The sequence below is a fragment of the Rhinolophus hipposideros genome (genome assembly GCF_964194185.1).
Source record: "Rhinolophus hipposideros genome assembly, chromosome: 23".
NCBI lineage: Eukaryota > Metazoa > Chordata > Mammalia > Chiroptera > Rhinolophidae > Rhinolophus > Rhinolophus hipposideros.
The window spans coordinates 5,797,187-5,816,154 of NC_138069.1; the positions used below are offsets into that span (position 1 = coordinate 5,797,187).

The window sequence follows — 18,968 nt, forward strand, 5'->3', positions numbered from 1 at the left end:
TTTTTGGTCCCTCGTGCAGAGGGAAGGACACGCATGAAAAGCCCCACCTAAGCAAGCAGGCCTGGCAGGTCCTGCCCCTCGCTGTTTCAGCCCCACGTGCCTCCTCCCTCTGTTTCCATAACCTTTCTGCCCCTAGTCCCTTAACTGCTCTACTAGTTGCAAGGCAATCCTAGGTCCCTCTGCCTAAATTGCTCTTGTCCCCCGGCACCCATGCTCAAGGAGATATTAACCATCTTCGGGGCATGGGTCAAATCTACCCCTTCCCTGAAAGCCTTCACATTTCTCCTTCCCCTTCCGGAACTATTACTTCAGCCTCTAAAACCCACAGGGCTTCTCTGCATTTCTCATTCTATCTCATCACGCTACCCCCATCAATTGTAAGCTCCTCGAGGTTCGGGTACAGGTCATAAACTTCCCCATCCCTACCCTCTCAGCGCCCATCTCAGGCGTCTGCTCCGCAAATTGCAGAGAGCATGCCCCTTTCCTCTGAGGCTCAGCTACTACATCAGCGAAACGGAGCTAACAGCACCCGCGCCTCCCTGGGTTCCCGCTTGGATTAAACGGGGCGGAGCAGGGAAAGCGCACCACAGGGCTGCGCTGTGGGGTGGGGGCTCGCGTAGCCCCTGGGCAGCGTAGGGTGGGGGAACGCTCCTGGGCGGGGCCGCGCGCGGGCTGCCGGGAGTTGTAGTCCGCGCGGAGTTCGCAGTCTCCGCTGGGCGGGCGCGGAGGTCCGCGGTCGAGCCCGGGAAGGTGGCGGGGGTTTGTGAGGCGCGAGGCGCCGGACCCAGCGCCGGCCGGGGGCGGGGATGGGCCGAGCGCGCGGGCTCGGATTGTCCCTGCCGCTGCTGCTGGGGCAGCTGCTGGCGCTGATGGGCGGCGGCGGCGCGTTGTACCTTGAGGTCCGCGAGCTGGAGGAGAAGTGCTTCATCCAGGAGATCCCCGATGGCACCGTGGTCATAGGTGCGCGCGCGGCCAGTCCCGGCCTTACCTGCCTCTCACCCAGAGTCCCGAGAGGGGGTGGGGTAGGGCGCCGCGGCATCAGCTCAGGCCCGCACCTTTCCCCCGCGCCCGGGGTGGGCACGGGTGGGAAACAGGTTCACAGCAGTCTGCCTAAAGCAACCCCTCTCCTGCCGTCCTGGGTCTGGGGGCTTCTCGGAGGCTGGTCTGATCCAGGCCGGGATGAGGAGAGAAAAGCGGGGCTGGAGAGGGGAGGAGGGAGGCGGAGGTCTGTGGTCAGGCCCCTCACTGCGACACCCGGCTCTTCCTCTACCTACCCCAACCCTCCTGGCTGCGGGAGGTCCTGGGTGGGCCTTTGGTAGTGGGTGTGAATGGGGATGCGTCTCAGCTTCGTCTTCATTAGGTAATTACAAGACCGAGCTGTACGACCCCGCTATGGAAAAGTACCAGCCCTCCCCGCAGTGGATTAATTTGTTCGTGTTTGTCAAGGACCCCGAGAACAAGGTGAGGCAAGCTTTGATTCCCTGCAGCCCTCCGGGCCTCCAGCGTCAATGCGTAGTCCTCCTTCGTCCTCCATTTCTCAGAGGAGGGCCCATCTCCTCACAGGCAGGAAAGCTCAGGAAGGGCTACGCTGTTTGCCAAAGGTAGAGTATTGGCCATGCTGGGATCTGAGACTTTCCAGCCCAAACTGATGCCATTTCCCTCACACTCTCTTCTCTGACCTGGCCTGTGGGGGGCAGGACTGGGATTGCCCCAGAGTTCCTCTCCTGGAAGCAGGTTCCTGGCCAGCTTCTCTGTGCTCACTGGAGGCTGTTTCTTCTAGAACCTTCTGGCCCGTCAGTATGGCCCTCAGGGCAGCTTCACCTTCACCTCCCAGTCTCCTGGAGAGCACCAGATCTGTCTGCACCTGGAGTCCATCCGCTTCTCCCTCTTCTATGATGGCAAGCTGGTGAGTGTGGCAGGTGGGAGGTCCCCTGGGTGAGAGGGGTGCAGAGGGTGGTGCCAGTTGAGGAAGGCTGATACTTAACATGAAGTGAGCATGCAGAGAACAACTGAAGAGTGAAAGGGGAACCGGGCCGGAGTCTCTCCGACTGAAAATTCTCCCTGGCCCCCTGCCACCTGTAGGATACAACCAAAGCTTCATACTGTGAATTTATGAGCTGTTCAGCATCTGAGGGCTCCCAGGCTCTCCACTACCCGCTTCCACCAACACAACTCCTAGTAACTGCCTGTCTCAAACACTGAGTCATACCTGCTTCTGCACAAGTTGTCCTGTCTCTTCTATCTGTTGAACGTGAAAGTCCACGCAGGCAGGGTCCTGATCTGGTGTTTGGGCACCCAGGGCAGGGCCAGGCCCTGTGTCAGTGAGTATGAGGAACCGAACTGCCAATCTCAGACCCAGACTGGAGTGTGGAAGCTGGGTTTCTGGCAGGTGCATGGAGCTGAGTTCCCTGACCCCCACCCTTGGCTCCCTGTCCCCAGGCTATTCACTTGGACATGAAGTTGGGTGAACACACCAATGATTATGCAGAATTTGCGGCCAAAGACAAGCTGACCCAGCTGCGTCTGCGTGTACAGCAGCTGGTGGAACAGGTGGAGCAGATCCAGAAGGAGCAGGAGTACCAGAGGGTGAGGGGCTGGGCTGGCCCAGTGGGACAGGGAATGTGTAACCTCAGGGGAGGGGGTTCAGTTCTAGCCAGGCGGTTTCTCCATTCTTCCCTCCCACAGTGGCGAGAGGAGCGCTTCCGGCAGACCAGCGAGAGCACCAACCGGAGGGTGCTGTGGTGGTCCATTCTGCAGACCCTCATTCTTGTGGCCACTGGCATCTGGCAGATGCAACACCTCAAGAGCTTCTTTAAAGCCAAGAAACTGGTGTAGATGGGCCCCAGAGACCAGAGGCCTAACCCCCTCACTCCTCTGCTGCTGACTGGTGGGCCGTGGCCTGGCCTGGGCTATCTCCTGGTTCCCTCCAGCCCTCCCAACACGTAGGGCTTGCTTGTTACTGGCAGCGAGACAGAGGACCTCTTTGAACTGGTTTCTCAGCCACCTCTGGGGAGAGGGTGGGTTTCCAGCTGACACGTAGGTGGGGTAGCTGTAGGCTCCTTTGTGGCTGTGTGATGTTGAGTGGGAAGGGGGTGAGGGTGCCCACAACCCCCATGTTAAACAGGATAGAGATCACAGGATGGAGGAATAAGGAATAAGATGAATATAAATTATGACTGCAGACTTTCTGATCTAACATTTATTGCCTCCTACTCTACAATTCATTCTGTTATACGTGTCCAATCAGATGTTAACATTTGAGGCCCTGCATGCATTGGTGGTGGGCAGAACCCAAAATGGAAGGGGTTTAGAGAGCTTGTACCCCAGGAGCTTTAGCAACATGTAAAGCCCTTTCCAGAAAAGTCCAGTTTGGACCCATTTTTTTGGTAACCTGAATGCTGGTGGTGATCTTGTGCTTCTCTCTCTCTCTCATTCTGGGCTCTGGTCAAGCTCATCTTCTATCCCATCCCAGTCATTGGACTGCTGCTTCTTCCAGGAGGTCAAATGGTCACCTCTATCTTCCTGTTATTTTTCAGTCAACCTGGGTCTCTGTTTATGATGTAATTGATTAATTTTTTTCAGATGCTTGTTTTTGTAGGATTTCAAGTCACTGTTTCCATTAGTCAGCATCTCCCATAAGTCAACCGTCACATATATACACAGGTGTCGATGGCCAGGCACACATGTTTCCCGTTGCTTCTGCCTGATCTAGCCCATGTTTTACCAAGCCCCATGCTGGTTGTCCTGTTGGAATACAGTCACCTCTCATGTGAATTTGACACTTTCTGTTATAAGGATATTTACTGGTTGGCACCCTCAACAAAATCAAGTCCAGATTAGCAAGGCCAAGGGTGTCAACGAAGGAGACTCTCCATGAGGAAAGGCAACTGTGACAGCCGTGGCTCTTGACCCCTGAAGTTGATGCACCCTCCCCTGAGGTATTCTTGAGGGATGACTGCAAGCCTTGGGGCACTTCTCACTTGTGGGTCTGGCCATGCCATGATTGGCCTCTGAAAGTACGAGACTTAACTGAAGGCTGGAGAGGGAGGGGGAACCACTGAGAAGAAACTGCCCAGAGAATGTGACCTTAGGGTCCACTTGCCTCACCTGAAGCTGGGGGGTGGTGTGCTCTGCTTTCTGCTGCAGGGGAAGCAGAGTGACCCAGATGGGCACATTCTTCCCTATGGAACCTGTGGTCTGATGCCAAATGAAGCAGGACATTAAACAAGATGTTAGGGTGATACATGTTTCTGAGGAGAAGGGCACAACTAAGGGCAACGTGACGGGAGTCCTGGCCTTGTCTGCATGGTCAGAGAAGGCTGTTTTTTAGAACTGAGACTCGTGATAGGCATTAGCTGTGGGAACAGTGAGCTGGCTAGAGGGAATAGCACATACAGAAGCCCTAAAACAAGAAAGAATATGGCAATTTGGGGAAAGAGAAAGAGGGCCACTGTATCAAAATCCGTACTCAAGAGAGGCCACCTGCTGCCAGCCACTCACATTATGATTTCCTGTCTAGGACTTGCCTCTTCCCCAGTGATTAACCCCAGAATGACCACCATTTTCAGAGGGACCCTGTCCTCTACTCATGGGCTAGGACCTTGTCCCTACACTTCATAGGGAAACAAGTCACAGAAGAGTGACAGTGAAGCCATGGGACAGCTGCACACAGAGGGAGGGAGTTCCTAGTGTCAGTCTCCCCATGCATTTCCTTATGAGCCCTCACAGTCACTGTGGAGGAAATGACACATGTCCCATTTTAGAAAAGAGAGCAAACTAGTAAGGGGAGGGCCATTTTAAATTCTGGCAAATTCAACTCAATTCTTGGCATTCTGTTCTCTGCCACAGTCACTTTTCTAGAAGTAGAGGAAGGACCCCATACAAAGAGGTAAGGCTCACTGCCTCTGTTTTTAAAGAGCTGGCAGTGTGCATGAGAAGAGCAGTAGTGTATTGTGGCTGCCGTAACAAATTACCACACACTTGGTAAATTAAAGGAACAGAAGTTTATTCTCTCACAGTTGTGGAGGTCAGAAGTATGAAATCAAGGTGTCAGCAGGGCTACACTCCTTCCGAAGGCTCTAGGAGAGAATTCCTCCTTCTTTGTCCAGCTTCTGGTAGCTCTAAGCATTCCTTTGTTTGTGTCTACATTATTCCAGTCTCTGCCTCCATTGTCTCCTCTTGTGTCTCTCTTCTCTTCTGTGTCTTACAAAGACACTTGTCATTTGGATTTAACACCACCCAGTAATCCTGAATGATCTCATCTCCAGGTCCTTAAATTAGATATATCAGCAAAGACCCTTTTTCCAAATATGGTCATATTTATACAGTCTGGGGCTTAGGACATGAGCGTATCTTTTGGGACGCTGCCATTCAACCCACAACAGAGAGTAAGAAGTGTACTCATGATACGGTACCAAGTGACTTAACAGATGGGGTAATCAGAGCTCTCAGAATTCAGAATGGGGTGAGACTCGGATGGATGGATGGATGAATGGATGGATGGACAGACGGATGGATGGGAAAAAGGATGTCAAAGAAGTATTTATAAAGGCGACAGTACTTGAGTAGAACATTGAAAGATGGGAGGGTTTGAATATGAAGAATGGGGGAAATGGAGCCTGTAGAGGTGCAAATGTATAAAGTATTTCAATATAATTCAACACCCCTGACTTATATAACATGGTAAGATAGAGGCTTTTTAGAAGAAAGAAATAGATTGTACGTGAATGGGATGAAGCCAGGAGAGAGGTTAGATCAAACAATGGATGGAAGTTAATATACTTACTACAATTTGGACAACCAGAAGCAGGCTGTAATAAAGGCTGCAGATTGGTGGCCTGTAGTATATTTTGTTTGTCCTGCACAGTATTTTAAAGTGTTTTTTTTTTTAAATTAGTTGCCAACAGTAATAGTGCCACAGTTCTTGTAGCATACATTTAAGGAAATACTGAATAGGCAAATTGGTTGGCTGAAGCAGCTTGATGCTGTTTTGCAACACTTGATATAAATGGGGAAAAATGACAGTTTGCATATCCTGGAAGCATGATGACGATTACGAGGAAGGAGTGAGCCTCTTGCCCTGTAGAACACTGTCTTAGACAATCACTCATGGATGAAAGAGACTTTGTGGAAGTCCAGTTTTCTAGAGGAGAAGTTCCAGCACATAGTTGGAGGAAAAAAACAAAACAAAAAACCACACATTTGAACACACAGGAGAAGGGAAGAGGAACAGTTTGACTTACCTGCGTCATCTGTCCTCAAAGGCAGCACAGCTGTGCCAAGGAATCACTTTCTTGGCCAGGGATTTCTCCGGCGGGACAAAGTGAGAGCATGTGTGTGAGCACTCGGCTTCCCCAGTAGTGCAGCACTCTGCCAAAGAGGCCCCCAGAGTACTGGGGGGTGGGGAAGAGGCTGGGAGAGCAAGAGATGGGACGCTGAGAGGGCATTAGTGCGACATGGACCTCACTAACTGTGTCACAAACTTCATTAAGCCTGCCCACGAGAGCTGCCCAAGACTTCAGGGCTCAGGTGTTGGATGAGGAGAAGGTACCAGCGCTGATAAATTCACTCCTGCACTCCCTGGGGAATGTAGTGAAGCGTTCAACGATGTCCCGCTACTACTTAATAATGACAATCTCCTCAGGGAAAGGGCAACACATGCATTTGCCCAGTATAACATGGATCAGTTCATGCCTGTGAAGATAGAAGGATATGAAGATCAGGTCTTAATTACAGAACACAGTGACCTGGGTAATAGCAGATTTTATTTTATTTTATTATTTGTTTTTGAGCCCCAGGGTTTCTTTCTTTCTCTCTTTCTTTCTTTCTTTCTTTCTTTCTTTCTTTCTTTCTTTCTTTCTTTCTTTCTTTCTTTCAGATTTTATTGGGGAAGGGGAACAGGACTTTATTGGGGAACAGTGTGTACTTCCAGGGCTTTTTCCAAATCAAGTTGTTGTGCTTTCAATCGTGGTTGTGGAGGGCGCAGCTCAGCTCCAGGTCTAGTTGCCGTTGTTAGTTCCAGGGGGCAGAGCCCAGCATCCCTTCCAGGAGTCGAGGAATTGAACCAGCTACCTTGTGGTTGAGAGCCCACTGGCCCATGTGGGAATTGAACCGGCAGCCTTCGGAGTTAGGAGCTCAGAGTTCCAACTGCCTGAGCCACCTGGCTGGCCCAGTAATAGCAGATTTTAAATCAAAGAAACAAAATTTCCTTTAAGTTTCATCACTTATGGAAAGAAGCAAGTGACCCGCCCCCCCCCCCCCCACGCACTGCCAGCCAGAGGAAGTAGGTGGAGGTCTGAAGTCTTGGAGAGAATCCTGTGACAGTGCTTTAAAGTTTTATGTGAAAGATCATTGTTCCAATGGCTTCTGTACTATTTATGCTAAAACTATAGATAGGCAACCGGCCATTACTGTGTGTATTCAAAGACACCAGTTTCAGCCTGAAAACTTCTGGAATGGTCGTTGGAGAGCAGAATGAAAGTTCACCATCAGAGGCCAGGTGGCTAGAGTACTTAAGATTTAGGTTCACTACTATGTAGATGACAGTGTTCAATTGGTTAGTCATAAAAATATACAGGATTCAGTAACTGTTTGGAATGAAGTCCAAACTGCCAAGGCATTTATGAAAATCAGTGCGTGCAGAAAATGAGTATCAGACAGCAATTAGTGAAAACTATCAGACAATGTCAGACACCACATTCAGTGCCTTATGCCCGCAGCTTCCAGTCCCCGCACCGCAATCAACTGGAACAAGATACTCAGGCACAAGATTGGCAAAGAAATGAAGAAGGCTTAAAAGGCTGAATGTAGGATTCTTCTGTGTAAAGAAAGGATTCAACATGTGGTGCTTGATAAGTAAGTGACTTATAGTAAGTGACTTATAAACAAGAGTGATCTTTTGCTATGGCTTTCAAAGTTCACAGGTTTTCTAGCCTCAGGGAATACTATTGATCCTATGGCATTGTCTTGATACTTTTGTTTTCTGTGGCTTCTAATTTTCTGTTTTCACTGTATCTACTGTGTCTTTTTTTCTTTAATTCTGCCACATTTAATGATGGAGAGAGGGATGTATCCTGGAGTCATTTCACTGTTTAGAAAGTTTTCCCAGCCATGAAGCCTTTTTGGTGATATAGACAGGTAATATGTTCAGCACTTTTCTATCCCTGTCCTTCAAAATACTCCTGGTACTTTCATGGTTTCTACCGATTCACCAACAGCTAAAGAAGCTACACCACCAACTGTAGCTGAATGGAGACACATTCATCCTTCTCCTGCTAATGCTTTGATCCTTTACAGCCTTGCATAACTGTGGTTTTCAAAAGTTTGGTTTGGGGCTTTTCAGGTCCTTTTGAGGGGAAAGGAAGGTTTCTGGAAATTCCCTTATAGGCAGCTTCTCTAGGAAGTTATTTTTAAATCCAGAGACTTGAACCACATTCCCTGCACATGAACGTGTCTGCTTTTCTCCCTTCCCTCATTGTCTCCTTCCCATCTAGTACCATTATAGTTACAGACATCTATATTTTTAGCAGAGTTTTACCCACTTATTATTATTTTTTTAATATTCAAGAACTGCTACCATACCAGGGGTATAGTAGAGTATCAAATTTGAAAAATGCAGATGTTGAAGAAATAATAGGTATCTTGTGCTGTAATACTTTGTAGCAGGATTGTACTATAAGCAAATTAACCAAACAACTATATAAATCATAAACAAAACCTAAAAATGAACCAAAGTGAAAAGGATAATTTCCAAAAAGTATCTATGTAGTCTAACCTGTTATTTAAGGGAATATTAGTGATTTGTTCTAAATAGGATGTAAAACTTGTTCCAAATTATTTTTTCTGGGCCGGCCCGGTGGCTCAGGCGGTTAGAGCTCCATGCTCCTAACTCCGAAGGCTGCCGGTTCGATTCCCACATGGGCCAGTGGGCTCTCAACAAAACAAAACAAAAAACAAAACAAATTATTTTTTCTCAGTCCTGCCTGCCAAGAATCAAATGTAACTGTGATATAACAACCCTTGGCAGGTGTATGTGTGATCTCAGAATACACAGGTGAGGGCGGATGGGTAGCTCAGTTGGTTAGAGCGCGAGCTCTGGGCAACAGGGCTGCAGGTTTGATTCCCACATGGGTCAGCGAGCTGCGCCCTCCGCAACTAGAATGAGCTCAATGAGCTGCCGCTGAGCTCCCGGGTGGCCAGATGGCTCAGTTAGTTGGAGTGCAAGCTCTCAACCACAAGATTGCCGGTTCGATCCCCACATGGGATGGTGGGCTGCGCCCCCTGCAACTAACAACAGCAACTGGAACTGGAGCTGAGCTGTGTCCTCCACAACTAAGATTGGAAGGACAACAACTTGACTTGGATGGAGCTGATGAGTCCTGGGGAAAACACACTACTGTTCCCCAATAAAAAAAATTAAAAAAGGAATACACAGGTGTCATGGATATGCTATGACAACTGAAATGGTGGATTCATTTACACTGCTTACAGTCCTATGACCAGGCCTTAAGGGAAGGTCAGAATTTTTGGGGTTTTTTTTGTTTGTTTTTTTAAGGAGAGCAAGCTCACAGTGGCCCATGCAGGGATCAAACTGGCAACCTTGGTGCTACCGGCACCATGCTCTAACCAACTGAGTTAACTGGCCACCCCTGAAGGTCAGTTTTTTAAAAAACGAAGTTGTGTCTTCCTACCTATCTCTATATACATGTCAAAAAAGAAGGGTATTTATGCTTCAGCTTTGTTTTTGCTCAATAATGCAGTCAAGCAAGAGTTTGTTTCCAAGTCACCTGCTGAGCTGTGTAAGCATTTGTGTTTATTTCAAATAAAACATATTTGTATTACTTGTCATTCCAAGTATCCATTCATACCACACTATCCTCTGTACAGGTAGTCCAATAGAATTATACCTGTTCAGTTCTAAAAAAAAAAAAAAAAGTCTACCCATGAGCTGTCGGGGACACTGTGCCTGTGGACCTGTCCCCCCAAATGGCCCACAGGCACTGCCAGTGCTCTTTGTGCCTCATCTACACATACACCCACCCTGTGGCTAGCACACTGTGTGTGCTCCTGATGGCAGTGAGAAAAAGATTTGGCAGATAGCTAGTGTGCATGTGCAGAAAGCTGGCCTAAATCTGCCAGCCAGGGGAAAGACCACAAACCTAAGTTTTAATTCCACCCTTGGAAAAGCAAAAGGGAGGCTATCAATATCTGGTCTGGTGCATTGCAGTATTGAGAGAAGGCATACGAGCTTAAGAGTTCTGACACAAGATGGATCAAGAAGTGTGGAGCAGGCATATCCACAGAAGATCTGAGAGAGCCTCAGAACCACTAGCAGGGCTGATGGAAGGTAATTTTCTTCTGAAATCAAAGAGTAAAGCCTGGAGGAGGTAACTGCTACTTCAAATGTCAGGACAGCAACACAAGACTTCAAGGAACATGAAAAATCAAGGAAATATGACACCACCAAAGGATCACAATAATTTTCTGGTAACTAATGCCAAGACATGGAGATCTGTGATTTACCTAATAAAGAGGCTACAGGAGTGGCCGGATGGCTCAGTTGGTTAGAGTACAAGCCCTGAACTACAGGGTTGCTGGTTCGATTCCCACATGGGCCAGTGAGATGCACCTTCCACAACTAGATTGAAGAAAATGAGCTGCCGCTGAGCTTTCGGAGGGGCAGCCTGATGGCTCAGTTGGTTAGAGCGTTAGAGCGCAAGCTCTCAACAACAAGGTTGCCAGTTCAATTCCCACATGGGATGGTGGGCTGTGCCCCCTGCAACTGAAGATTGAAAATGCCCTCCACAACTAGATTGAAGGACAACCACTTGGAGCTGATGGGACCTGGAAAAACACACTGTTACCCAATAAAAACTTTTTTAAAAAGAAGTTACAATATCTGCTTTAAGGAATCTCAATGACCTACGAGAAAACATAGAAAGATATTTGAACCACATCAGGAAAACAATACACAAATAAAATGAGAAATTTAACAAAGAGAGAGAGATGATAAAAAAATAACCAAACCAAAATTCTAGAGTTAAAGAATATATACAGTGAATGAAATGAAAATGCAATAGAAAGCATCAACATCAGAATGGATTAAGCAGAAGAAAGAATCTGAATTAGATTACAGGACCTTTAAAATTATCCAGTCAGAGGAGAACAAACTAAAAATAATGAAAAAGAGTGAAGAAAGACTATGTGATCTATGGGATAACATCAGAAGAAACAATCTGTGAATTATTAGAATCTCAGAAGAGAGGGAAAGAGGGCAGAAAGCATATTTAAAGAAATAATGGCTGAGAGCTTCCCAAATCAAGAGAGAGATTTGGCTATCCGTGTTCATGAAGTTCATCATTAGTCATCAAACAAACTCAACTTATAATGTGTCCTGGAGAAGATCTTTTTAATAAAATTGTCAAAAATCAAAGACAAAGAGAATCTTAAAAGCAGCAAGAAAAAAGAAGCTTGTAACTTACAAAGGAACTCCCATAAGACTATTAGCAAATATCTCAGTAGAACCCTTACAGGCCAAGTAAGAGGGGGATGATATATTCAAAGAGCTGAAAAGAAAAAACTGTCAAACAAGAATATCTAGCAGAGCTATTCTTCAGAAATGGAGTGATACGGACTTTCCCAGACAAACAAAAGCTGAAGGAGTTTATCACCACTAGACCTGCCTTACAAGAAATGCTGAAAGGAGTTCTTCAAACTGAAATGAAAGGACTCTACTTAGCAACATGAAAATGTATGAAAATATACATAATACTGATAAAGGTGAGTATGTAGTCAAATTCAGAGTACTCCAATACTGTAATATGGTAGCATATTAATCACTTTACTATACAGATTATGGACAAAAGTATTAAAATTACTACAGCTACAATAATTTGTTAATTGAGTACACAGTATAAAAAGAGGTAAATTGTTACATCAAAAACATACAAAGGGGAGGAAAAGAGCAGAATTTTTGTATGTTATTGAAGTTATCAGCATAAAATAGATCTATATTTCTAAGATGTTTTATGAAAGGCTAATGGTAACAACAAAGCAAAACCCTATAGTAGATACCCAAAAGATAAACAGAAGGAAATCAAAGCATACCACTACAGACATTCATCATTTCATAAAGGAAAGCAACAAGAAAGTAAGAAAGGAGCAAAGTATGTACAAAACATCCAGAAAATAAGATGGCATTAGAGTGTCCTTACCTATCAAAAATTACTCTAAATGTAAATGGACTAAATTTTCCAATCAAAAGGCATTGAGTGGCTGGATGGATTAGAAAATGAGACCCAACTATGTGTTTCCTACAAGAGAATCACTTCACACATAGGCTCAAAGTGAAGGGATGGAAAAAGATACTCCATGCAAGTAGCAACCAAAAGACAGCAGTGGAAACTATACTTATAGCAAACAAAAGAGACTTTAAACCAAAACTATAATAAAAGAAAAACATCATTATATAATGATAAAGGTGTCAACTTATCAAGAACATATAACAATCATAAATATATATGCACCCAATACTGGAGAACTTAAGTACATTAAGCAAATAAATATTAAGAGATCTGAAGGGAAACATAGACAACAATACAAAAATAGTAGGGGACTTCAGTGCTCCACTTTCAACAATGAATAAATCATCCAGACAGAAAATCAATAAACATTGGGCTTGAACTATATATTAGACCAAATTAACCTAAGAGACATGTAAACAACATTGCATCCAAAAGAACAGAATACACATTCTTCTCAAGCACACAAGAATGATCTCAAGAACATTCTCCAGGATAGATCATGATAGGTCACAATACAAGTCTTAGTAAATTTAAGAAGATTGAAATCAGACCAAGAATTGTTTCTGATCACAATTGTATGAAACTAGAAATCAATAACAGGAGAAAAACTAGAAAATTCACAAATGGGTGGAAAGGAATCAACATACACCTGAAAAAAAATCAATGGATCAAAGAAGAAATCAAAAGGGAAATTTTAAAATATATCTTGAGCAAAAATGGAAGCAAAATATACCTAAACTTATGAGATGCAGCAAAACCAATTTTAAGAGGGAAGTTTACAGTGATAAACACTTACATTAAGAAAAAGAAAAGAAAGATTTCAAATAAACAACCTAACTTTACACCTCACAAAATTAGAATAAAAATAAACTAAGCCCAAAGTTAACAGAAGGAAGGAAATAAGAAGATCAGAGCAGAAATCAATGAAGTAGAGACCAGGAAAACAATAGAAAAGATCAATGGAACTAAGAGCTGGGTTTTTTAAAAGATAAAATTAATAAACTGTTAGCTAGACTAAGAAAAAAAGAAAGAAAACTCAAATAAATGAAATCAGTAATGAAAAAGGAGACATTACAACTGATACCTCAGAAATACAGAGATCATAAGAGACTACTTAGAATAATTATATGCCCCCAAAATGGATAATCTAGGAGAAATGGATAAATTCCCAGAAACATACAACCTATCAAGATTGAATTATGAAAAAATAGGAAATTTGAACAGACCAATAAAATTAAGGGGACTGAATCAGTAATAAAAAAAACTCCCAACAAAGAAAAGTCCAGGACCAGATGTTTTCCGTGGTGAATTCTACCATTCAGAGGAGAATTAACACCAATCATTCTTAAACTCTTCCAAAAAAAAATGAAAAGGAGGAAACACTCCCAAACTCATTTTATGAAGCCAGCATTACCCTGATACCAAAGCCAGATAAAGACACTAGAAGAAAAGCAAGCAAACAAGCAAAAAACAAACAAACAAAAAACCCCAAAAAACTATAGACCAATATCTCTGATGAATATAGGTGCAAAAATTCTCCACATAATATTAGCAAGTTGAATTCAACGGAACATTAACAGGAGCATACAATGGGATTTATCCCTGGGATGCAAGGATGATTCAACATACACAAATCAATAAATGTGATACACATAAATAGACTGAAATAAAAGAATCATATGATCACCCCAATAGTGCAGAAAAAGCATTTAACAAAATACAACATCCTTTCATGATAAAAATACTCAATAAGTTGAGTACAGGAGGAAGATACATCAACATAATAAAACCCATATAAGACGAGCCTATAGCTAACATCACACTCAGCAGTGAAAGATTGAAAGCTTTTTCTCTAAGATCAATAGCAAGGCAAGGGTGCCCCAGCACAACACTCCTATTAAACATAGTACTGGAAGTCTTAGCTAAAGCAATTAAGCAAGAAAAAGAAATGAAAGGCATTCAAATTGGAAAGGAAGAAGTAAAGTTGCCTTTGTTTGCAGGTGATTTGATCTTATATATAGAAAATGCTACAGACTCCACCAAAAACCCGTTAGAACTAATCAATAATTTCAGAAAAATTGCAGAATACAAAATCCACATGCATGTGACAGCCGGATGGCTCAGTTGGTTACAGTGAGAACTCTGAGCAGCAGGGTTGCTGGTTTGATTCCCACATGGGCCAGTGAGCTGAGCCCCCGCGCAACTACATTGAAGGCAACAACCTGAGCTGAGCTGCCACTGAGCTGCCGAGCGGCAGCCAGATGGCTCAGTTGGTTAGAGGGCGAGTTCTTAACAACAAGGTTGCTGGTTTGACTCCCGCATGGGATGGTGGGCTGCTGCCCGCTACAACGAGATTGAAAACGGCGACTGACTTGGAGCTGAGCTGCGCCCTCCACAGCTAAGATTAAAGGAAAACAGCTTGCCTTGGAGGTGATGGGTCCTGGGAAAAAAACACTGTTTCCCAATAAAGTCCTGGAAATACACACTGTTCTCCTACCCCAGTAAAAAAAAAAAAAATCCACATGCAGAAATCATTTGTGTTTCTATACACTAACAATGAAATATCTATAAAAAGTAATAATACAATCTCATTCACAATAATATCAAAAACAACAAAATACTTGAGAATGAATTTAACCAAGGTGGTGAAAGATCTGTATGTTGAAAAACTGTAAGACTTTGATGAAAGAAATCGAAGAAGACACAAATAAATGAGAAAATATCCTAAGTTCATGATTTGGAATAATTAATCTTGTTAAAATATCCATACTACCCAAAGCCATCTATAGATTCAATGCAATGTCTATCAAAATTCCAATGGCATTTTTCACAGAAAAAAAAGAAAATCCTAAAATTCATATGGAACTACAAAAGACCCTGAATAACAAAAGCAATCCTGTGAAAGAGAAACAAAGCTGGAGGCACCATACTTCCTGATTTCAAACTATACTACAAAGCTATAGTAATCAAAATAGTACTGGTATAGACACGTAGACCAATGGAGCATAATTAAGAGCTCAGATATAAACTCTCACATATACAGTCAACTAATATTTGACAGGAGAGCCAAGAATACTCAATATGAAAAGGGTAGTCTCTTTAGTAAATGGATGGGAAAACTGAATAATCACAAGCAGAACAATGAAATAGATCCCTATTTTACACCCTCACAGAAATTAACTTGAAATGGGTTAAAGACTTAAACATAAGAACTAAAACTGTAAAACTTCTAGAAGAAAACAGGGGAAAACCCCTTTGACATTAATCTTGGCGAGAATTTATTTAGATATGACACCAAAAGCACATGTAACAAAAGCAAATGTAAATAAGTGGGACTATATTAAACTAAAAATCTCCTGCACAGCCAAAGAAACAACAAAACACAAAGGCAACCTACGGAATGGGGAAAAAATGCAAATTATATACCTGATAAGGAGTAAATATGCAAAATATATAAGGAACTCATACAACTCAATAGCAAAAAACAAGATGATTTCAAAATGGATGAACAGACAAGCATACAAATGACCACAACATCACTAATCATCCAGGAAATGCAAATCAAAACCACAATGAGATATCACCTCACACTTGTTAGAATGGCTGTTATCAAAAAGACAAAAGATAACAATTGTTGGAGAGGATGCGGAGAAAAGAGAATCCTTGTGCACTGTTGGTGGGAATGTAAACTGGTACAGCCACTACTTAAAACAGTTTGGAGAGTCCTCAAAAAATTGAAAATAGAATTACCACATGACCCAGTAATCCCACTTCTGGATACATATTTGAAGAGGACGAAATCACTATCTTTAAGAGATATCTGCACCCCCATCTTCATTGCAGCATTATTCAGAATACAGGCAATACGTTGTACTATTGTGCTTGCTTTATTGCACTTTGCAGGTACTGTGCTGTTTTTTTTTTTAACAAATTGAAGGTTTGTGGCAACCCTGCTTCGAGCAAGTCTATTGGTGCCATTTTCCCAACAGCATTTTCTCACTTTGTATCCCTATGTCACATTTTGGCAATTCTCAAAGTATTTCAAAGTTTTTAATTATTATTATATTTGTTTCAGAGATCTGTGATTAGTGATCTTTGATGTTACTATTGTAATTGTTTGGGGGAGCCATGAACTGCACCCATTTAAGACAGCAAACTTAATTGATAAATGTGTATGTGTTCTAACAGCTCCACTGACTGGCTGTCCCCCCTTTTTCCTTTCCCCAGGCCTTTCTATTCCCTGAGACACAACAATATTAAAATTAGAGCAGTTAATAACCCTACAATGTCCTCTAAGTGTTCAAGTGAAAGGAAGAGCTGCATGTCTCTCATCTTAAATCAAAAGCTAGAAATAATTAAGTTTAGTGAGGAAAGCATGTCAAAAGCCAAGACAGGCTGAATACTAACCCTCTTGCCTCTTACAGTTCACTGAAGGCTCAGATGATGGTTAGTATTTTATACCAATAAAGTAGTTTTTAATTAAGGTATGTACATTGTTTTTTTCAGATGTAATGCTAATGCACACTTAATAGACTACAGTATAGTGTAAGCATAACTTTTATATGTATTGGGAAACCAAAAAATTAATGTGACTCACTTATTGTGATATTCGCTTTATTGTGGTGGTCTGGAACCAAACCCTCAATATCTCCAAGGTATTTCTGTGTTTGCAAAAGCCATATTTGATAAGGGATTGTTATCCAAAATACATAAAGAACTCTTAGAACTCAACAATAAGAAAATGAACAAACCAATTAAAACATGGGCAAAAGACCTGAATAAGACCTCATCAAAGAATATATACAGATGGCAAATAAACACATGCTCTATGATGCTCCAGATCATGCCATCGGGGAAATGCAAATTAAAACAAAAATGAGATCCCACCACCCACCTATTAGAATGGCCCAAATCCAGAACCCTGACAACACTAAATGCTGGGAGGATGTGCAGCACCAGGAGCTCTCACTCATTGCTGCAGGCACACAAAATGGTGCAGCCATTTGGAAGACCACTTGGTGGTGTCTTACAAAATTAAACATACTCTTGCCATAAGACCCAGCAAGCACGCTCCTTGGTATTTACCCAAATGAGTTGAAAGCTTATGTCCACACAAAAACTTGCACAAGATGTTTTTAGTGGCTTGATCCATAATTACCAAAACTTGGAAGTAACCAAGATATCCTTCAGTAAGTGGATGGATACATCAGAAAATGGAATATTATTCAGTGCTAAAAAGAAATAAGCTATCAAACCATAAAAGGACATGGAGGAAACTTAAATGCACATTACTAACTGAAAGAAGTCAACCTGAAAAGGCTACATACTGTATGGTTTCAACTATATGACATTCTGGAAAAGGCAAATTATGGAGACAGCAAAAAGATCAATGGTTGCCAGAGGTTAGGAGGAGGAAGAAGGGAGGGATGAATAGGCAGAGCACAGAGGATATTTAGGGCAGTGAAATTACTCTGTATGCTACTATAATGACGGGTACATGTCATTACACATTTGTCAAAACCCATAGAACATATAAGGCTAAAAGTGAGCTTTAATATAAACTGTGGCCTTTGGGTGATAATGACATGTCAGCGCAGGTTCGTCGACTGTAACAAATGTACCCTCTGGTGTGAGCTGTTAAAAGTGGATGTGATGTGCATCTGTGAGGGCACAGGGTTTACAGAGACTCTCTGCACTTTTTGCTCAATTTTGCCGTGAACCTAAAACGTCCCCTGTGCATTGTTGGAAATGTGAAATGGTACAACACTATGGAAAATAGTATGGCATTTCCTCAGAAACTAAAATGAGAATGACCATGTGATCTGGCAATCCTACTACTGGGTATACATGAAAAAGTAGTGGAAGCAGACTCTCAAAAAGACATTCACAAATCCATGTTCACAGCAGCATTATTCACCATGGCCAACAAGTAGAAGCAACCCAAGTGTCCGTTGAGGAATGAATGGATTAATAAAATGTGGTATGTACATACAATGGAATATTATTCAATCTTAAAAAGGAAGGAAATCACGTCATATGCTACAACATGGATAAACCTTGAGGACATTGTGCTAAGTGAAGTAAGCCAGTCACAAAAAGACAAATACCGTGTGATACCTCTTACATAAAGTAGCTAAGAGTAGTCAAATTCATAGACACAGAAAGGAGAATGGTGGTTGCCAGGGACTGGGGGAGGGGGAAATGGGGAATTGTGTAGTGGATGCAGAATTTCAGTTTTGCAAGGTGAAAAGTTCTAGAGCTCAGTTGCACAACAATGTGAATACACTTAACACTACTGAATGGTACACTTAAAAATTAAGATGGTAAATTTTATGTCTTTACCATAATTAAAAGTTAATTCAATAAAATTTTAATAATGTAAATTTTAAAAATTAATGAATTTTAAAAAATGGATCAAAGACCTAAACATGAGTTAAAACTATAAAACTCTTAGAAGAAATCATAGGGGAAAAGCTTATAACTGGATTTGATAAAGATTTCTTGGGTATGACACCAAAAGAAAAAAATAAATGGCACTACATGAAAATTAAAAACGTCTGTGCATCAAAAGACATAATAATAGAGTGAGAAGGCAAGTCACAGAATGGGAGAAAATATTTTTCAAATCATACATATATATGATAATAGATTAATATCTAAAATATA

At 42.7% G+C, this 18,968-nt stretch overlaps 1 protein-coding gene and 1 pseudogene across 2 annotated transcripts; both read left to right on the forward strand.

The window, feature by feature from the left end:
- The first annotated feature begins 684 nt into the window (after positions 1-684).
- LOC308491549 (transmembrane emp24 domain-containing protein 9-like) lies at positions 685-3,776 on the forward strand. The gene is made up of 5 exons (XM_081035323.1): positions 685-960; positions 1,361-1,461; positions 1,781-1,906; positions 2,440-2,586; positions 2,686-3,776. Exons 1-5 carry the CDS (start codon positions 807-809, stop codon positions 2,833-2,835), a joined length of 678 nt encoding a protein of 225 aa, XP_080891449.1. The 5' UTR covers positions 685-806; the 3' UTR covers positions 2,836-3,776.
- Positions 3,777-5,459: 1,683 nt separating this feature from the next.
- On the forward strand, positions 5,460-7,915 carry LOC308491976 (F-actin-capping protein subunit alpha-1-like; annotated as a pseudogene). Its single transcript has 3 exons — positions 5,460-5,464; positions 6,492-6,761; positions 7,182-7,915. The product of its transcript is annotated as an F-actin-capping protein subunit alpha-1-like (transcript).
- Positions 7,916-18,968: the final 11,053 nt, after the last annotated feature.

Bases quoted from the DNA above. Each gene is read 5' to 3' on its own strand.
- LOC308491549 (XM_081035323.1), top strand. From the start codon at position 807: ATGGGCCGAGCGCGCGGGCTCGGATTGTCCCTGCCGCTGCTGCTGGGG. The intron at 1,462-1,780 runs GTGAGGCAAGCT...TGTTTCTTCTAG, and splicing joins TCAAGGACCCCGAGAACAAG to AACCTTCTGGCCCGTCAGTA. The intron at 2,587-2,685 runs GTGAGGGGCTGG...TCCCTCCCACAG, and splicing joins AGGAGCAGGAGTACCAGAGG to TGGCGAGAGGAGCGCTTCCG.